The sequence below is a fragment of the Amblyomma americanum genome, chromosome 9 (genome assembly GCF_052857255.1).
Source record: "Amblyomma americanum isolate KBUSLIRL-KWMA chromosome 9, ASM5285725v1, whole genome shotgun sequence".
NCBI lineage: Eukaryota > Metazoa > Arthropoda > Arachnida > Ixodida > Ixodidae > Amblyomma > Amblyomma americanum.
Window position 1 is genome coordinate 113,944,355 of NC_135505.1, and position 20,785 is coordinate 113,965,139.

Consider the following 20,785-nt stretch of genomic DNA (forward strand, 5'->3'; position numbering starts at 1 on the left):
CAGTCGCCTGCTAATAATAGAGCTATCGGCTTCGTTTTAGGAACACGTGGTCTAAAAACTTTTGTCCCCATCTGTACATTACTTAAATTGGCACTGGCCACTATGCCCCTTATTTAAGTGAAACAGAAGCTGCCATGTGCGAACTATATTTTAATGCTTTTTTTCTCAAAGCAACAACACATTTAAATACATTCAACAGGGACCAGCTCAGAGGAACAGCCTTCAACCATGTCTATGAAAGCTTTTTGATGCAAAACAACCATAATAGGTTGTCATTAAAGAAGATGGCACTCGACCCCAACGAATGATGTGATGAAGCTATGCGTTATCTGGCACAAGTCAAGTGCCGGCCACCATCCACAGGCAGTGTGACTCCAGTAATGAAGGAAGCAGCATCTGATGCCAGAAATGCGATAGTTTTCGCCACCTCTTCTGGATTTCCAGCACGGCCCAGAGGATGTGTTGTCTTCGAATGCTCCAGGAACTAAGAACATGACAAGGAAAGACATGCCACTAGAATGTAATAGCAGCTCATAACTCCATCAGTATGTTTAGCTCCAAGTATAGGCCTTTTACAGTGATAGCTGTTAATGGTAACAACCCCCAGATCTGCAATGATAGATGTGTGCAAAGTGAAGGAGTGCAAGGGAGCTAGGCCATAAAGGTTGGTGACGTAATAACAGTCAAGAAAATGAAAGCAATAATATGACATGACATGGTGGATGAGCATTTGAAGGTTTATGGCGGACACACATGTGGTCCACACATGTGACACACATGTGACACACATGTGCATGATGAAAACAACGGCAGTAAAAGGAAACACCAATGCAAGTTAAGCACAGCAGCCTAACAGCTATCACTGAGATCGTGCATTTTTAAAAAGTTTTTTAGGATGTGCTGCGAAACCTCCATGTAAGTTGCGCACCTTCTTTTTGAAGCCTTCACTTTAGGAAAGAAAAATGCACAAATTACGAGTAAATACGGTATTATACATGGTCAGGTGTGAGCAAGCAGTAGAGACGTATGTATGTAAACCTGCAGTCAAGTTTATGGAAAGCAATGTACAGGCAGAAAGCCTTACGCTCAACATCGTCATCTTTGTACGCTGGCAGGAATAGATGCATGCAGACTAATTGTGAGTGCACGAATTACGTAGTACACATTTAAATCCCTAGCACTGCACCCTAGATGCAAAGAAATTAAATTTTTTTTCAATACTTGCATTCTATAAACTTATGGCAGTGGGTGTGCATCCAGCCAACAAAAGTTTAAAGTTTACGAAACACGACAGCTGTGAGCAGCTCGCACTGATATGAGCACAGTGGCGGTTGCAAGTGTAGGCTGCTGCGGAATTCAGCTTTTACAGGTTGTCCCATGCCTCACAAACTTTTGTGGCTGAGTGTACGGTAGCGCTTCTGGTGACACTCACCGTTTGGTAGGACTCTTCAGACATGCCTCCACGCTTCTGCAGTTCTGTGATCACTACACCAGGGCTAAAATGAAGAAAAATTGGAGGGGACACTTCAGCTGTGTTTCAAGGGTGTGATGCTATAGCGTCAATGAGTTAATGCCCATATATGAAAATTGGTCATTTTCAGTATTCACAGATCCCTGGGAGTCCTCATACCACTCCTAGTGCAGTGGTACAGCGGTTAAGCGATGCACCACTGCCCTGCAATGACAGGTGCTGTCATCGGTGAGGCTTGTGCGACCCAGGTTGCTGTTCACAATAAATTATTAATTTAACTGCCACCTGCCACAGTGGTCAGTTTGCTCACAATCTGGTGGGCAGGTTGTGACAATGCCACAAGGTCATGTGACCTAGGTGACCCGCCTAGGTTGCTTCTCAGGGAATTTTTCACTTCAGAGCAACCGTCGCCGGATTTTCTGCAGAACGGGACTTTTAATGCTATCACAATAAATTGGTGCCTATTAAAGCCTACACAAGATGCCACATGCCACCAGCACAAGATAACAGAGGAATTTTTGCAATAATGTGGCAGATTGCATCAAAAGCTCAGAGTATGCAGGGATATACTACTGCAGAAATGTAGGAAATATGGTATTCATGAAAACCACCACCACGACCTTCTGTTCCGCTGTGCTGTAAAATGCCCCAACTACAACTGATGGAAGACAGCAATCCGTAACCTGTTTCACTAGTTTCATCTATCTCTAATCAGGTTTTGTGGGTCTGATTTTCCTTTACCTTTCCATGAAGGTAGAGTCACCAGCAAAAGTTTACGGGATGCGGCTACTGTCAAAAAATTTACAGCAGCATTGAATTCCAATCCAATCACTTGGTATTAAAACTACTGAATGAAACATGCATATGTGCTGCTGTTTGGGGTGACTTGTTTTGCGTGACTCAGCCAAAATAAATTTATTTTTCTCCGCACACACGCATGTCATATACATTTCTGCCAACAGTGCATCCACCATTAGCACACACAGTGGCTTGTATTTATCCCTACATCAAACCAGCAGCCTACGTATAATTACCTTGCAATGTTGCCATTTTTTCATCTATGTTCAGACCAGTTTGATGCTTGTTTAGACCATGTTTTCACAGTCAATATGTGCAACAATGCTTTCATGATCAATACCAACAGAAACAATGCACAAATGGTGTCAAACTCACTTTACAGCGTTGACCCTCACTTGCTTGCCTGCCAATTCTGTTGAAAAAAAAAAGTAAGTCAATAATTAATATAACGGATCAATGTACCAAGACGCCTCCACATTCACTGTACAGAGTAAGACAGGTGTAGAAATAGCATGTGTATTAGGACAGAAATGTAAATACCAATCTTTTTTTTCTTTTAATAGTGCTTCACGCACAACAAGGCAAATGGATGGCGTACAGAGCTACTTTGTGAATCACCAGCATTCAGCCAACATTTTCAACGTTCTGCACACGTTACTGCTTGCTAAGCATTACAGGGTGTCTGCAAAGTCAGTCCAAATGATGGATTCCTCATGATGGAAAAACCCGCAGGCTTCACAGTCATTCAGAGTAAAGCAATGACAACAATCATACTCCCCTCCCCTATGAAAGAGCTCAGACTTTCAAGCCCACCCAGTGCAGACCACTAATGTATGATAATAGGTTTTGACAGGTCAATTGTGGGATTTAATGTCCTGAGCCGACACGTGAGCTATGGGGGAGGCCACAGTGGAGGAGTCCAGGTTAATTTAGACCACCTGGCATTCTTTAATGTGCACTGACATCGTACAACAAATGAGCGCTTTTTGCATTTCGCTGCCTTCAAAACTCGGCCGGCACGGCCGGCACTAACCCGGGTCCTGTCAAAATAAAAGCCCAGATTACAGTACCGGCAAAAGTGCTCGGCCATAGTGGGAAGAAGCGGGCATGAGAGGCTAGAAATGACTGGCACATGTTTTTCCGATTCACATGTTCTGCTGTTTGTGAAAATGGTGTACCCTGGCCGACGACCCTTACTGTTCCTGAGCAATATTGCATCCTTAGAACTCTCAAGAAGAATATGCTGTCGCTTATATTCTCTCAACAATTCCGCTCATGTCAGCTGAATAAGTTCCAATGGGCAGCAGAATATTGAGAGACAAATCTTCAGCCCGAGCTCAATTCTAGAACTACTGTCACAATTTCTTCCGCCAATATTACGTTAAGCCCAAATGTTCTTGGATTTGTTTCTGAATGAAGCAAGCACAGTACGGAGTGACTGTCCACACGTCCAATAACGTCAGGTGTTCAAGAATCCACCACATTGAAAAATGCTTGACTAGGCTGGACAGAAGCAATAAATTCACTGTGGTTCAAAAACTACACATTTGTTAGAATGCACAGTCCATGGCTTTCAGGCCTTGAACCAACCTAAAGGAGTCACTCGATTCCCAACCTGACGTGACACAGCAGAATGAGCTTACCTAGAGCAGAGCAGTGGGTCAGTTGATCTACAGCACTTTTAGACATACAGTAGGCCAGGACATTTGGAAACTGGATAGAAGAAAAACGAAAGGCAATTGTGGTTTAACGACTGTACGCAAGATACAAGCAGACATTGAAAAGATCACATTTGCTGGAAAGGAGAGAGCACAAATCGCCCCCTGAACACCAAAGATAAGCAGCTTCAACTCCTTTGCATAAACCAGCTGCTTGTGCAATGGCAAACGACGACTACTGCCTTTACTATTTCTAAAATTCGGTGCTCATGTGGACAGCCCAGTTTACTATCTAGTAATGAAAAATATTTTAGGCTTGATACAATTTGTGTGTGCAGAGATAAAAAGGATTGTGAGTTTCCTACAAGCCAACACATAAGGTACCACTACACATTGTTCTTACATATTACTTTTCATCTGTCTTGATCAAGAGCTGCATGAAAAGAGAATAACCTACAGTGCAAAGCACATCACAAAGAGACAGCAATACACTGCTGGAATAAGCAGTGTTTGTTGGATATATATGCATATATTTTCTTGCTACCCTAATAGTTCACTGCAGCATTCTTTGAGACATTCAACTAGGCAGTAATGAACAGGTTATTGCATAGTAGCATCTAATGACTCACTGAAAGTGCACTACACCCCCCCCTGAACGAGTATTTAACAAAGGTAGAAAGACTAGACTCTCAACAAGCTGGATACTGCTTTGTAGCATGCACTGAAAACACTGGTTGCAGGCCTTTCCTCAAGTTTACCGTTATCTAACAACAAAGATAACAACGGCTGAAAAATCATTCAATCGCCCTTCTACATCCCATTTTTTTCATTCTTTGTTACCTATACTTAATACAGTTGAGCCCACTTAAAATGGTCATGATGGTCACATGGATTGCGTTTATTGTACCCAGTGTTTGTACTAAGTGGACTGCCCATATTACAGCCACGAACACTCTCTCCGGCAAATGCCACATTTCTTAAAAACTGCATCGAGTTCGCTTGTTTCTTCAAAGCAAACCCTAGCGTGGCGCTTTCAGGCTCTCCAGGGTGATCATGCTCTTCTTGCCTTGCTATCAACAATCTGCTTTAGGGATGGGATGTAACTAATCGTGGCTGAAGCATCCACAGCAGCTGGTGGCGCATCGGTTATACTAATCAGATTCTTAGCAGTCGGGGAATGCTCTTACTTTGCTTACAACTCCATCAAAGAACGGCTCAGTGATATTGTCCGAACGTAATCACCTGGGGCAACATCAGGTCAGCTATGCACTAACAACGTACTGCCACAAATCTAAGCGCGTCTGATCACGTGTTTTCAACAGCGCCATCCATCATTCCTGAGCCTAGGCAGCGACCTAAATAGCACAGCGCATGTGTGCACAGAATAGGTCAGCTGCAGTGTCTGTTATCTGGCACTGCCTGCATGTGCGCAAAAGGTGGAACAGATTGGTCAGGTGATGCATACCACAGAGTGGCCAGCAAAGTATTCAAACTTCTCAAATTGCTGCAGTTACCTGATCCACGATCATGCATAGTAGTTTTGCTTTCGACGTTGCCGCTGCCTCCCACACGTCGAACTGCTGCTTCCAGTTCTGATGCTTTCTTTGCCCAGCCAGCACATGAACACGTAGCCAATGACTGACCTTGCAGATAATAATCTGCATGCTTGGCCAACAGTTACCTGCAGTTCAATGCTACCTTTTCTATTGCTTTTTTGGGTCATCACGTCCTTTCCAGGGCAGTGTCACAGGGACTGAGAGACGATCTTTGGTTTTCTCGCTTACTGGAAGCGTAAGTTTTTCAACCTGGGGGGAAATTTTACAGCGCCTCCTAGTTCACTATATAACCAAGTGGTGCAGCAACAGCTGTTCGTTGTATCTGAGAAGAATTGCCATTGCCCTAATGCATAATGTGACGGTAGCATTGCCCTAATGCATAAGGTGACGGCAGCACCGTACGCGTTCATAAAAAGCGAACGTTTATTACATCTACGGCTGTTATAAGTGCGCTCAGCCATAATTATGGTGACCTTCATCAGCATTTTTACTTATAAACAAGCAGGGAGTGTGAACCAAGGACGTACCGATCTCATGCCAGTCACACTAGAGACGTTGACGATATTTCCTTTACTTAAGATTAGGTGTGGCACAGCCACTGATATTAGGTGGAAGACTGACCTGCAAGAAAAAAAAAAGTCCGGAAATGACAACATACAAGGCCACTGTTACAATCCTGGTCTATGGCATGCAAATGATTTGCTGCTTCATGCAATAGTTCCTCAGGCACTTATAATTAGTCCATCGAAGTGATACATGAAGTTAGAACTGTTGTGTGAGAGTTACATAAGCAGCGCAGATGAGAAAAGTGTTATACCATAGTATCAATACCAAAAATAGAATAACACAGAAGCTTAAGACCTTTAGTAGAGATAGGTGCTTTGTGAAGGCAATAATTAGCCCAATTCTGGACAACCTGTGAGCCGTTAAAGGGGCACACACTGGTCTTGGAGCGAACTTCTTTGCTTTTGGACAAGCCTTGCAGAAATTCGATAGCATTACAGTTTTTCTTAGCTGATTTCAAACATGTCCTTAATAGTTTACGGATACATGGACAGGTTCCTAAGATAATCAAAAATCCCTTATTGGTTGGCATCACTGTGGGGAAAAAAAATTGCAATATTAAGAACTGTTACAGTGTATACAGACAGCCAAATGAGCAAACAATGCAGTGCTGGAAAAAAAACCTTTGAGACGGCCATTCTTAGTCATTGTACAACCCAATGAACTACAGTCTAATTCCAAGTCCAATAAACACTTCTCAGCAAAATCTTCTGAACTATTAAAGGTGGCCCTCGTGGACAAAACAAATTCAAATTGAGACCGATAAGTGCATGAAGTAACTCATCATGCAACTCAATGCAAAAAATGTACATCGTGCAAGCACGTAATGCGTCCCATATGCTGGAGGAAATCTTCAGAAACAAGCACATCGATAAAGAAGCCATGATGATCGGATGACATACCTAACATTAATGGCAAACATTTCATCGTACTGCTCAAGAGAAGTAGTTTCGATGCTTCCATTTCCTATTATGCCCGCACAATTTACCTGGAAGAGGCAAAAGAAAGGATTTGTTGCAACGGAATAGCTGACGCCAGGCGCAAATAGCCGAAAGCCAAGATGGCCACTTACCAGGATGTCGATTTTGCCAAATTTCTTACTAGTTGTTTCTACCAAAGTTTCTGCTAACTTGGTGTCAGTTAAATCACCAGGAGTTTGGAGAATCTGTAATGAAGGCAGCGTCTACATAAGAAAGCATCTTTACCCGAGTCATACAAAGAAGTAATAAAGGGGAAATAAAGTTTCACAGTAAACACACGAAATTTAAAATGCCATGTGCTATAAGAATGTTTTAAGCAAAGGACCAAGCTTCATGCTTTACCATTACAGCTTGCAACTTCATGGTGGAATGATGAAATCAGGATTGTTCCCATTCTTTGGTGAGCACTGCAAATCCGCTCTGCAGATTTATCTTGTACCACAGTTTTCTCATTTAAATCCTTAACTGCAGCCAATAAGTTCACAAGGAAGCATTTCAGCTCAGGTAAGCTTTGTTTTGCTCGTTTAAACCCATCTAAATGATCAAGTTCAAGCATTTTGCTAGTATTAACTTAAACTTATCTCAATTACTGCCACTTGGCTAAAAGGAATGGATGTATAACTGTTGAATGAAAACAGGAGAAGTGAAACAAACAGAAAAGACATGGCCATTCTAAAAACTTAAAAGACAAAAACACTCTGAAAGAGAAAACATCATGAACATATTGTATTAAGTTTTGTTTGTTAACTATTAGCCTGCACACCTAGCTTTCATGAATAGTTTGTGCCTCGGGACAATGTCGCTCTCACTAAAGAAGCGAGACATGCTGCGTAACTCCAGCCGGCTGTTATTCACTTCAACGTCAGCTGGAAACTGAATTGCTGCTCAACTGAACAGCAGTTGAAATTGCCCATGCAACAGGTGTAACAGTTCATGATATCGCCGATTTGAGCTGTACCTACTATGCTGGGTTTTAAATTGTTACCTAAAATAACAATGCTGCAAAGGCAGATAGATACGCATGGCATCACAAAGGTGATTGTTGTACTGGAAACACTAGGCAGAGGAAGCCATCTATATTCCAAGTCCAGAGGTGTGGAGAGGAGGAATGCAGTACTCTGGCGAAGCTTCCAGTGCCTCCAGCCATATAAGCCATTAGCGTCATCTACAGAACCGTGGCATTGCATAAAACAGAAAGGCTGGCTGATGCTTTGGAATATTCTTTCAGAAATACCCAAGTAGCAGCAGGGTCAGAATAGTAGGCAGGAGAAACGCAGGTGGCTTACCTTAGTGTCAGGAGGCATGTACTCCTGGCACTTTTCAGCAATCACGTTCAGCTTGTCGTCTTTCCTTCCAGTGAGAGATAACCGCGCGCCAAGCCTTGCAAACAGCTTGGCCGTGCTCCAGCCGATGCCCGAAGTTGCACCTGCAAAAGCGGAAGGTGCACACGTGTCTGACATGATTGTGGTTGTTGTTAACTGCTGACAAAAGAAGTCTCCAGGAAAGATGAAAAAGATTACTTTCAAGGCACAGAAAAGCATTAGGTGATGCAAGAGCAACAGCAAAAATTCACCCACTTGAGAATCCAGTAGAGACGGTAGCACAACGCAGTTTTCAAAGGAACGTGCAAGATACATGGTATATCTTCTTTCAAAATGGTGTTATTAAGAGCTCTTTTTTTTTACAATCGACTTATCAGCTGCACACCTAATAAACCTCCTCACCCCAGAACTATAATTATTCACACTGCAAAAAGAAAATGTGTGATGAGTCCCTACATGAACATGGTTGATCAAAAGGACCCCGACACTGTACATTGGGCACTTCTGCCACCTATTATAAAACTACCAAGGTCTTCAGGGGTGAGCATGAAATTCCTCCTCGACCACCAAATACTTTGAGCTTCGTGGGATATGAGTCATAAATGGCCCAATGAATAACTACAAGCAGAACCTGTGGCTTGAGGAGATTTGACTAACCTTATACTTGATATTTACACCATTTTCTGCCATCCTTGGCGAGACCTGCACACTTCATAGCTTTGAAAGGTAACATTTCAATTTCGACTCACTTTAAATTAGGGTATACAGTTTCTTTATACGCTTTGATGAGGGAAACTGAAAGTTGGGCGAGGTGGTGTGTGTTCATGACGAAAAAACAGTGCGAAGGGAACACTTGTCTGCGTCGTCCTGTCTGTTCCTCCTGTTATTTTTTCATCTTAAGGAGGAATATTTTCAGCAGTCCCACACACAACCTGCAGTCAAACAGCAAGGTAACTTTTCAATTTTGACTCGCTTTAAATTAGGGTATACAGTATCTTTATATACTTTGAGGAGGAAAATGAAAATTAGTTTTTTGAGGTGAAAGGAAATGGCGTAGTATCTGTCTCACATACGGGCCCACACCTGAACGCCCATAAGGGAAGGGATATAGGAGGGAGTGAAAGAAGAAAGGAAGAAAGAGGTGCTGTAGTGGACTGCCCCAGAAAAATTTCGTCCACCTGGGAAATCTTTAACATGCACTGACATCCCACAACACATGGGCGCCTTAGCCTTTCGCCTCCAAGGAAATGCAGGCCGTCGGGTTCAAACCCGGGAACTTCAGATCAGTAGCCGAACGCCGTAACCACTGAGCCACCACGGCGGGTACAACTGAAAGTTGGGAGAGGTGATGTACGTTCATGATGAAAAAAAAGAGCGCGAAGGGAACACTTGTCCGCGTCGTACTGTCCGTCCTTTGTGTTCCCTTTGCACTATTTTTTCATCTCAAGAGGAATATTTTCAGCAAATCCCACATAGAACCTGCAGTCAACCAGCCAGTTGTCTTTGATTTTGGAGTTTTTCGTGACACATACCCTTTTGACACACAGCAGGGCATCTGCCTGTTTGCTAACGATTGCTCACAGCCTTCGCATTCCTGTGATGACTTATTCTGTTCAAGGATAAGAATGTGCTCAGTTACATGTCATATACAAGGCCGCTCACAACACAAAACTGTCCTTATCAGGCACAAATGGCACATCCCCGAACGTGCCCACGCAATTATGTTCTCTACTTTTCATGTTGTTCATCTTTTCACTGTGTTGCCTTTTAGTACACAAAGCAACATAGCGACACAAAACAAATGGTCGCTTGAGGTCGAGGAAAGCTAGTCAGTATGGCATTACAAAAGTTTGTGTTCACACTGTGTTGGGCTACCCATATGCAGAAGTGTTTGGTTCTTGCAAACACATATTTAATGCAATTATGTATTAAACCTTAGCATAGGTTCCCAAACTGTTTCACTTATCACAGAACTCCACTTCACAGGCTTCATCTGCATCTGTCTGCATCCATGGCATGATACAGAACTAGCCTTCAACAGTGTTTTAGTGACCTTCCAATCAACGGAGCATGGCATATATGCATTGTTAACAGCAAACATTTGGAAATCTACCTAGCCAAATAAAAATCAATGCAAGCAACAATGGCTCCAGTTGATGTCTTAAAGAAAGATACAGCAACTCATGAGCAATTTAATCGATTCTCCAGGATGAACTGAAATGGCAGCGGCCAGAGGCACCACTTCCAGTAGGACATTAGGTTAGTAATGCGTGGCGTGGCGCATGGTGAGTAACCAACTGTAAAGAAGGTTGGCTCGCTTAAAAGGTTCCTGCGCCATGCTGTTTCAGGCACCCTTGATGACGAGATCAAATTGGTGTTGAAATGAGGGGACTTTCTTGAAAAAGTTGACTAGAATTGTTTTTGGCCCCCACACAAGTCTTGCAGAAAGTGGAATTGAAAGCAATTGTCTCTCACCACACACGTTACTAAAGAACAGCAATTTCTATTGAATTATGATTTCACAAAGCAGATTTGAAATGACGCTAGAGCATTCAGTCTCAAAAAGAAAAAAAAATGTCTTGTGATAAGGATCACTTAACTCAGCAAATAACATGCATGTACCCAAGTGAGCATGATTGAGCTTCATTGTTAAAATACACTTCCATCATATGCTGTGCTTGCATGTTCACGATCACTGCATTCAGGCAGTGTCCCAGCTCACATCACACACCTCACACAGTGCACACAGCAAGCAATTATGTTTGGTTCTCCACAGCACACCAACTACAAGTTCTGCAGGAAAAATTCATGCATATAAAAGCATGTCAACTAATATTAGGGACCTATGCATCACTAACAGCAACCAATTAAGTACACATCCTGCCGAGGTGTTAGAGCACGTCGTTATGAAAGCAACGTGGTAGAGCAAGGATTAAAAATTTTGTGCCAAGTTCCCAGCACAAGACCTTCAAAAGAAACCTGCCAGCAGTAATGAAGACACTGCTCTTGCCACAACAAGTTCAGACATTAAATTTCAAGTGTCCCTCAAGTTAATTGTTTCAAGGCATTATGTTGTTCACAGCTCCCGAGTAGCTATCAATGTAAAAAGGGTGCAGAGTTAACAATACAAGACAAAAATATTGTGCATTTCAAGACAGTCGCCTAACCAGGAGACGTACAAGAAGCTCCCTGAATGATGTGTTGATGAAAAATTGTGTTGTGCATTGGTTCCCCACCTGTTATAATGGCCACCTTGCCCGAGAGGTTGACAATTGCTTCCGGAGGCATTTTCGTTCACAGCTGCAGTGACAAGAAAAGGCGTAAACATTACTACACTTAAAAACACTGCAAAAGCGGACCAACAGTACCACTGCCCTGCGAGTGCCATTACACTGAGCTTTCACTCGTCTCAGAAGCAGCTGTGGAAGAAAGAAGCTGCTATTGAAGCAGCCGACGACTCAGGGCATAAAACTAGCAACGCCGTACAAAGCACGGCCTTTTTCAATTGAGCCTCATACGTTAAAACTTTGGCGGATTATTGATAGCACTCTTTGATACGAACACCACATTATGGAAGATTGAATTGTATGCTAGGCGCTCAAAATATATGTGGAGCACTTCAGTGTGGCGTGACTCATATCCCATTGAGTTGCCCTGGCACTTTAATATCCTTTAACAAGTTAAACACTAAACCAACTCATTTCCCACTGAGTTGCCTCGGCACTTTAAGGTCCTTTAACAAGTTAAACACTAAACCAACCTGAACGGTGTGGCTGCTATCAGAAGTTCCCAGCTTATTGCGCCATTGGCAACTTTTTATTTTAATTTTTTTTCTTGAACTACCCACCCCCTAAAAAATGTCAGAAGTATGCACTCTGCTGTACACTTGTAAATGCTATAAGAAAACAAGTCAGGGGCAGTAAATACGCAACACTGGAATGACTTGTAACACCGAGTTAACACAGCGTTGTACTTGCATAAACACACTATGCACTCCTCTAACACTTTACAGCCTGCTTTGAAGGCATTCAGGCAAAAAGATGCATTCTTACAATGTATAAAGGGACAGGGAAATGAACCGCAATTTCTTGGGATAACAGTTCACACCCTCATTTCAATCATGATGTGACAAAACGTTGGTGAGCTTAGTACATTCACAGGATGGCAAACAGAGATATGCAAGGCGTGAATGATTGCATGTAAACACACACATGGAAAAATGCAATGCAAAATGTGCTGGCAGGCAAGTAAAGGAATAATTTGACGAATGCGCTGCATACTACAGCGGGCACATACAGTGTCAGAAACAAACGGTTAATGAGTAACTAACAAAGGCATCTGACGTAGAAGTTGGCATACAGAGCTCATTAGATTCGACCAGCTTAACAAAAGAGTACAAACTCGTCATGCAGACGGGTGTGACAGTATGAAGTCTGGTGGACAATCAAATGGTTATTTTAAAAATCCACAAAAAGAGGCGTGTGTACAAATTGGCAGTTTGCACACATTGTGAAATGAAATCTGTTCCTACCACAGTGCTCAGTATATGTTGAAAATTTAACCAGTAAAAGCAAAGGACACAACCTCACACATGTTAGAGCAGCCTCTCCAGCCACTCGAGCAAACTTGTTCAACTCAGAGGGACCAACTACACTATCAATATGTGCTGCACAGTTGCACTAAAGGAGTGCTACAGACAAGCACTTATCAGTGCAAAGTCACGAGTGCTGTTGCACAATGGATCCGGATGACACAGTGAATCGACCCAAGTACAAAAACTGAAATATCTGCGCTTCCAAGGCAGTGCTGCTTGTCAAAAATAATTTTGCAGACACGTTTAAGTCACTCATTTGACTAAAAGAAAAAAAAAGCTAGTTTAGACACTGCCTGAAGTGGACCAATGCTTAAATCCATTGTAAATTTATTTGACACCAAAATGTTTTCCGCTCATGATGTGTGCAATCTTGCCATGCAGTTTATATTGGTTTTATCAGCTAATCGAACAGAGGTCAAGCAGTGCTAACTCTAGTGCCCACTCCTCTACTTGTGCACGAGTTTCTCCGCCATATGTCATATGAGAAACTTATGATTTTCCTCGTTTCTTTTTCACCAAGGAACAAGTCGCACAAAAAAATAATAAAAATAGGGCAAATCTACAACCAAACTGGCTGCAAAACAGAGCTAGTTCAATGAAAGCTAAAAGGGTACGACTTTCCTCGATCGAGGATGCATGGCAGGAACTAAGTGATTAGCAAGTCAAATCGCGGCTGTGTTTTAACCCGTTCGAATGCACAGGAAAAACGCACGTGTCCAGCCGGCGTATCCTCTCTAAAGAGGAACTGTTATTTACACGCCCATCTCGCAGCTACAAACCGGCCTTCCAAAACTAAACGTCACTGCACGGGGTGAATGTCACGGCGTTTTTTGTTTTTTTTTTTGCTTCTTCAGCTTACGTACCAAATTAATAGTCGCCGGCAAACGCTTACCGAAGTCGTAACTTACAGGAACCGCCGTCGGCGAAGGCGTCGGCTTTACTGGGCTGCTTCGGGAATGCAGGTCCGCTTGACCGGTGCACCGGCGTGCATTCTAGGATTCTAGTTCGATAAAAACAGCGCCACAAATGTATTCTTTGTTTTTCTTTGCCCCGCGCGCCTAGCGCAATCACAGCCTGGAAAGCCGTCGCCCCCTCGCCAGCGGGGAGCGACGTTATCGCGCTTGTTTGTCGCGGAGGAAAAAGTAAAGAACAGAAAAAGAAGCTAGAACAGATTTGCTGACAGTAAAGCAAGAGGAGGTACTTGCCCGAGTCGAAAAGCAAGAGCCAGCGAAGCACCGGCAGCAACCGAGAAACGCTGCTGCACACTGCCGGCGAAACGACTCGATGGATCGGAGTGCCCCTACATATGAGCAATGCACGGCCAACGGAACGCATGCGCCATTGCATGCGCAGCCACCACTAGAGAAATGCATTTTAGAGACGGCTTAGCAGTTCGTGCAAATCGAATTCTTAAGCTTCGTGGAAGCTTCATGAGTGTATGATAGAATACGCTTACCACTTCATTCTTCATTTTCACCCCGCTGCAGTCATGCGCTCTGCCTTCATCAATCAGACAAATGGCGGGAGATTTGAACTCATATCCTGACACAGGGACCAAATCCTACTAAAAGTACCGCATGTACCTGGCTTCACGATTAAGCGATGGGCTCTTAAATCTAGATGCACTCATGCTACAATAAGATGGCAAGATGACCGTCATCCAACGCCGCATGTCAGCAGGCGAGCGCACTCGAAGAACAAAAAAAAAAAGCAAGTGTTCATTTTTCGCCACTTCTTTCTGGCATCCGCATGTGCACGCAACCAAAGTTTCACGCAACCGCGTTTCTCACTCCTCTTCACTCCCTCGATCCACTCGGCGGCAGCTGGCGCGACGCTCCCACGAACTAGCCACCGTGGTGGCTCAGTGGTTTATGGCGCTTGGATGCCGGCCGCGGCGGTCGAATTTCGATGGAGGCGAAATTCCAGAGGCCCGTGTACTGTGCGATGTGAGTGCACGTTAAAGAACCCCAGGCGGTCGAAATTTCCGGAGCCCTTCACAACGGCATCCCTTAGCCTGAGCCGCTTTCGGACGTTAAAGCCCCATAAACCAAATATCCCGCAAGAACGTTCTACAAAAACCTCCTCTCGGCGTTGCTTGACACCTGAGAGCGAAACCGGCGTCACCATAATGGTTTTAGGGTGCCTGCACAGTCGCGCCGTCCCAGCCAGAGAGTTGTCAGAGATGGCGGCATATAGTGAAAGCCCAAGCGGGTAATCGCGTTGCACAACGAAGGGATTTCGGTTAACGTTTATGGCGGTAATTTCTTTTTGGTTTCCCGCTTTTCCCGGCTTACCATCACCATCTCGCTATACCACACACCATTCTTTTTAGCAGAAGGACACGTATTAAATATATATAGTGCATGCAAGTGTGGAGGGACCATTCTTCAGTTGCGTCGAGAAAAAAAAAGGTCAGGAGGGTGGGGGATATAAGTATATTGCCCAGCGGGATAGCACGTTTTCAATTACACGATACTATATGGTGGCGCCGTTTTCTTTTAGAGAACTGTTCACTATACTGTTGCTGTCATGTAGTTCTTGCCCGCTCAATAAGACCGGTATAGAACTAATAACTTCATTGCATCATTGCCGCATATTGCTTGTCGCCTGTGCTCCCCGGCGCCAACAAGCCTCCGCCAATAAATTACACGCGATCTTTTCGAGCACCACTAGTCACCTGTTTTCTCCTAAAGTGTCCTCGGCCATCATGTGCTTGTGCGCCTTGCTTCGATCAGCTGAAGGTTTGGAGCTGTGCGAATTGGGAGAGGCCTTTGCCCTGCAGTGGGTGTAGTCAGGGTGATGATGATGAGTTGTTACCAGACCACGTGTTAAAGGGGACCTGGGCCACCTCACTGCTCCACCCCGTGAAACTCACTGCGGTTATTACGCTGGCAAGCGATGCCATCCGGAAAGACTTCTTTCCCATTGCGCAAGAGGAGCTGGAAAATTGAATGCAATATTGAGATCCCTACGCGGCTTCTTTCAACTCATATCTGATCCTCCGTTTTCCCATCGACTTGAGCGTCCGTGAGCACCACCCATGGTTATCAAGGGCGCAGCCAGCGTTGTTGCCCATGGCAGGCCGAACACTGAGCTCAGCGGTGGCGCTAGCAGCGATGCCAGTTCCAGCATGGACAGTGGATCTATAGTCGAGCCTTCTGACTACGACTACGACTAGATCTGCTGGGAATTGGTTACGTAGACACCCGCCGCGGTGGCTCAGCTAGTGGTTAGGGCACGTCTACTGTAGCCGGTTTCGAACCCGACCGCGGCGGCAGCGTTTCGATGGAGGCGAAATGCATAGGCGAAACGCATGGAGGGCATTGATCAATGTAGGTCACTGTCTCATTCATGTCGAAATCGGAAGTTGTATCCCGGGGAGTAGAGCTCTCGCTCTAAATAGCTGCATGGGGCCATGCTTGACGAGCCCTCGGCATCCTTTACAAGAGACTGAGCGATGCACGCACCATCTCTGCGGTGATGACTGCAATATGTTTTTTTTCTCTCCTTCCCCCTTTTTTTTTCATTACAAGACAACTTTTCAAAACAAACACACGGGTTAGTAAAATAAATACACATGCAGTGGTCAATCTGCCTTGTTTTCACTGAAAAAAAGGCTAATTATTAAGTAGCAATGGTTTCCCCATTAATACTTCCCGAGACAGAAGTGGTTTTTCCCGCCAAGGGGTTTTCGCCGCCAAGATCGAGGTACCCGCCGCGGTACGTGGCTCGAGCAGTGGTTAAAAAGCGGCCGCGGCTACTGATCCGGAGTGTCCGGGTTCGAACCCGACCGCGGCGGCAGCGTTTCGATGGAGGCGAAACGCAAATGCGTTCGTGTACTGTGCGATGCCAGTGCACGTTAAAGATCCCCAGGTGGTCGAAATTATTCCGCAGCCCTCCGCTACGGCACCTCTTCCTTTCTTCTTTCACTCCCTCCTTTATCCTTTCCCTTACGGCGCGGTTCAGGCCGAGATAAGACAGATACTGCGCCATTTCCTTTCCTCAAAAACCAATTTCATTTCAACGAGGAAGAAAAATATTTTTGCTAGCCCCGGCATCTGCCATCGATACTGAAGCACCTGAGCCCCGCTATGGAGCATTTGTCCAATACATTGGACACTACGTATCGAGCCAGTACTTAAGTGCGAAGGCATTCATCCCGATAATACCCCATTGTCCAATATACTGGACACCTACTGGCGCCATCTATGCATGATTGATGAAAGCACATCCTTCAAATTCCCGCCAAAACAAGAATAGCGGGATTTAACGCCGCAGCGTTTTACGGGAACTGCCGGAGAAGTAAGTACTGTTTCTATTATTTCTACCTTCTTTCAGATCGTAAACTTTGGTTTTATTCAAACCCTAATAGCATAGAGAACGCGCAGAGCTGAAATTTTGAAGTGTACATGCGCTTGCTTTCATGAACGTTTCGTTTCATTTCGTGTGTCCAACACGTTGGACGCCGGGACTCAACCCGGTTTTAATGACTGTGCTTTTGCGATGGCCTCGTTATGGCTAGTAGACGGGTAATATTAGACTTTAACGGCTTGTGGACTGCATCGCGCCACTTTTTTCCTGTAGGAGACCGTCCTCGCGTGTCTGATGACACAGCAGATGCAATTTTACAACGAATTGCGCAAGGAAACTCGTCGGACATTGATCTATCTGATAGCGACGACGACACTATCGTGGATCCGAACTTCTCCGTATTACTTGATGATGCAAGCTCGTCTGCAGATGAAAGCAGCGATGACGACAGGCCCTCTACATCATGTGCTGGAGGAGCTGAGAAAACTTGGAAACGTCATCAAGGGTAAGACAGTAAATAATGCAAGTTCTAGCTTTGTGTCGATTGATAAAAAAATATTCACATACGTGAATTTGATCTTGATTGAATATTGAAGTGAAGTTTATATTCCTGATATGTCATTGATGCTTTTTTACATGCAGTCAGTTACCAACATGGATCCCGGACTTTCGAAGCCCCACTGATGAGACTGAACTATGGCTTTTTTGGGTGCCTTTCGACTACTTTCTGCAATACATCCCAAATGAGGTGTACGAGAAAATGGCTATTGCAATGAATAGGACATACGTTCAGGATACCGGAAATTTCTTGAAAGCATCAGCGGAAGAGCTTAAAATATTTTTTGGAGTTTCATTGACAGTGTCATGCCTGTGCTATCCACAAATGCGAATGTATTGGCAAAAAAAGACGAGAGTGCCCCTTGTTGCTGACAACATGACCAGAGATAGGTATTTCAAATTGCGACACTGCCTGCAGCTGGTTAACGAGCTTGACGTGGCAGAGGAAGAAAAGAAAGAGGATCTACTTTGGCGTATACGACCACTGGTCGCTTTCATATTGGAGGGCTGCCACAAGCTTCCTCGCACACAGTGTGTGTGCGTTGATGAACAAATGATCCCCTTTACCGGACGAACAGAGCTGAAGCAGTACGTTCCACGAAAGCCCAATCCTGAGGGGTTGAAGATTTTTGTTCTTGCTACACCAGATGGATTAATCCTTGATTTTGAAATTTATCAAGGAAAGAAGCCAAGCCAGTGCCCGGGGAGCAACGGAATAGCAGAGTCTGCAGTGCTGCGCCTTACAGATACACTGACCCCTGGAACAAAGCTTTATTTCGACAGATACTTTACATCTGGCCCACTGCTAGATAAACTTGTGGAAAAAAGGATCGCCGGCACAGGAACGCTGATGAACAACAGAATACCGAAGGGAGTAAAGCTTTCTGGTGAGAAGGAACTGAAGCAAAAAGGAAGAGGAGCATCGGAAGAATGGGCCAGAAAGGACAAGAAACAGATTGTTGTACGTCGGTACGACAATAAGCCGATAACCTTTCTTTCTTCAGTCCATAGCCAAGATCCGCAAGACACCTGTCGCCGGTGGTCTCGAAAGGAAAAGAAACACATCGACGTCCCTTGGCCAGAAATTGTGCGCATGTACAACGTCAACATGGGTGGTGTTGACCTGGCCGATAGAATGATAAGCTATTACAGGATTAAAGCGCGAGTCAACAAATGGACAATCCGAAGCATCTTTCACCTGTTCGACATTGCCCTCAGCAACTCGTGGGTGCAGTACACACAGGACATGCGAGCACGACAAAACAGCCGAAAGAAATCCTAAAATTCATGGAGTTCCGGCTTTCTGTTGCGGAGACCCTTGTGGCTCAAGGGAAGAAGGATGAAACAGAGAGTGACAGCGAAGTCGAGTGGCATCCGCCATCAAAACGTGCTCGGCGACCTCCAGGAGAAGCGAAGGGTAACAGTGCTGGCCATTTTCCGAGGCTGGCTGACATCCCCAACGCTGCATGTTGCAGGCTACAGGTCTGGAATATGAAGACAAAGTTCTGCTGCACAAAATGCAAATTGTTCTACTGCATTAATAAGGATAGAACCTGTTTCGAAATTGCACAGAGGAAGTAACAAGAGCGAAATTTCTGTTCAGCAGAGGGAGCCTGCTTCTTCGTGTTTTATTCACGACTGTTCCTTTCGTGATAATAAAACGTTTTTGCACTGGTGTTTGAGCAAGATAACTGTTGTACGTCAATGCATGCCAGATTTGTGAAAAACCACCTGGTAGAGTCCCAGTGTCCAATATATTGGACATCGTGCTGAGTGAGAACAATCAGTGTTATTGGCAAAATACATGGCACTTTTCTCATTCATAGTCCCAGTGACTTATTTTGGAAGCCTAAGCAAAAATTACGAACCCCAATGCATCCTGGGTCTCAGGATATATATATCCACGAGAGCAGCAGATTGGACAGCCGTCGCCGTAGCTCAGTTGGTAGAGCACCGGACGCGATATTCGGAGGTCGTGGGTTCGGATCCCACCGGCGACATGGTTGTTTTTTCTGCTTTATAAGTAATTTTCTTTAAGCGCTAGATTAATCTAAGTAATATTATCACATTTATCAGCACAACACATTAAGAAATATTAAAAAAGATTCCCCTATGCACCTTGGTTTCGGTATATATATATATATATATATATATATATATATATATATATATATATATATATATATATATATATATATATATATATATATATATATATATATATATATATATATATATAGGCAAGGTATTCTAGGGACATCTCATGCCAAGGCCAATGTGGAGAACAACATGCACGTACATGCTCTTGGCGCATCTAGACCGCCACTGACGCGGGAATATCAAATGTGATGGCGTTCGGTGCTGAATTTCGCCAGCTCCTGAAACCGAACACATAATCTGATATATTCCCGTGCTGCGGGCACGACCGCAGAGTTGGGGGAGAGCGTAAATAGCTTCTCCCTTGCATTCCCAATGGCTAGCGGCGACCTACCGGGTTTTCCACCGGGAAGTGAGCCGCGGCGACTGAAGCCAAAATGTGAAGTTACCAATTATGGTAGATAGTAACACAGAGTGCCGGCCGGGAAGATTATGCGCAATACCATACATAAGCACCTGCAATCGCTTTAGATTGGAATTCCAGTGCGTATGAGCGATCACCAAATGATTTCACCAATTAAATGATTTGACACTAAATGATTTCCCATAAAATTCACCGTCCATAATATTGTTAAATTACTTCTGCCTCACTGCCTCAAACAGGCGGCGGTCCCTGGTTCGATTACCAGACACGGTAGCATTTTTCTTCAGCTACGAAGCTTCTGTGGCTATTAGCTCTCCTTTGTAGCCACATCGCTGCATGAACACAGTGGACGCTAATACTAACTTCATTATTTCAAGTCTGCTCTCCTTGGGGGACTCCGACACACTAAACTCACCGCATCAGTGTGTTATTCCTTTACTGAGCTCTAACGG

General features: G+C 44.3%; 1 protein-coding gene and 1 non-coding gene across 4 annotated transcripts; one reads left to right on the plus strand and one right to left on the minus strand.

Moving 5' to 3' along the window:
- Window positions 1-130: 130 nt before the first annotated feature.
- On the minus strand, window positions 131-14,235 carry LOC144104135 (3-oxoacyl-[acyl-carrier-protein] reductase FabG-like). Of its 3 annotated transcripts, XM_077636964.1 has the most exons (11): window positions 14,149-14,235; window positions 13,852-13,943; window positions 11,586-11,649; window positions 8,314-8,453; window positions 7,120-7,212; window positions 6,950-7,035; window positions 6,011-6,104; window positions 3,913-3,982; window positions 2,645-2,681; window positions 1,433-1,496; window positions 131-484 (listed from the first exon to the last, which is right to left on the minus strand). In XM_077636964.1, exons 3-11 carry the CDS (start codon window positions 11,635-11,637, stop codon window positions 326-328), a joined length of 795 nt encoding a protein of 264 aa, XP_077493090.1. In that variant the 5' UTR covers window positions 11,638-11,649; window positions 13,852-13,943; window positions 14,149-14,235; the 3' UTR covers window positions 131-325. The 3 variants fall into 3 exon arrangements, with proteins under 3 accessions (XP_077493090.1, XP_077493091.1, XP_077493092.1); XM_077636965.1 differs by lacking the exon at window positions 14,149-14,235 and having other exon boundaries at window positions 13,836-14,036; XM_077636966.1 differs by lacking the exon at window positions 14,149-14,235 and having other exon boundaries at window positions 13,807-14,036.
- Window positions 14,236-19,739: 5,504 nt separating this feature from the next.
- On the plus strand, window positions 19,740-19,812 carry TRNAS-CGA (transfer RNA serine (anticodon CGA)). Its single transcript has one exon. It is a non-coding gene; the product is annotated as a tRNA-Ser (tRNA).
- Window positions 19,813-20,785: the final 973 nt, after the last annotated feature.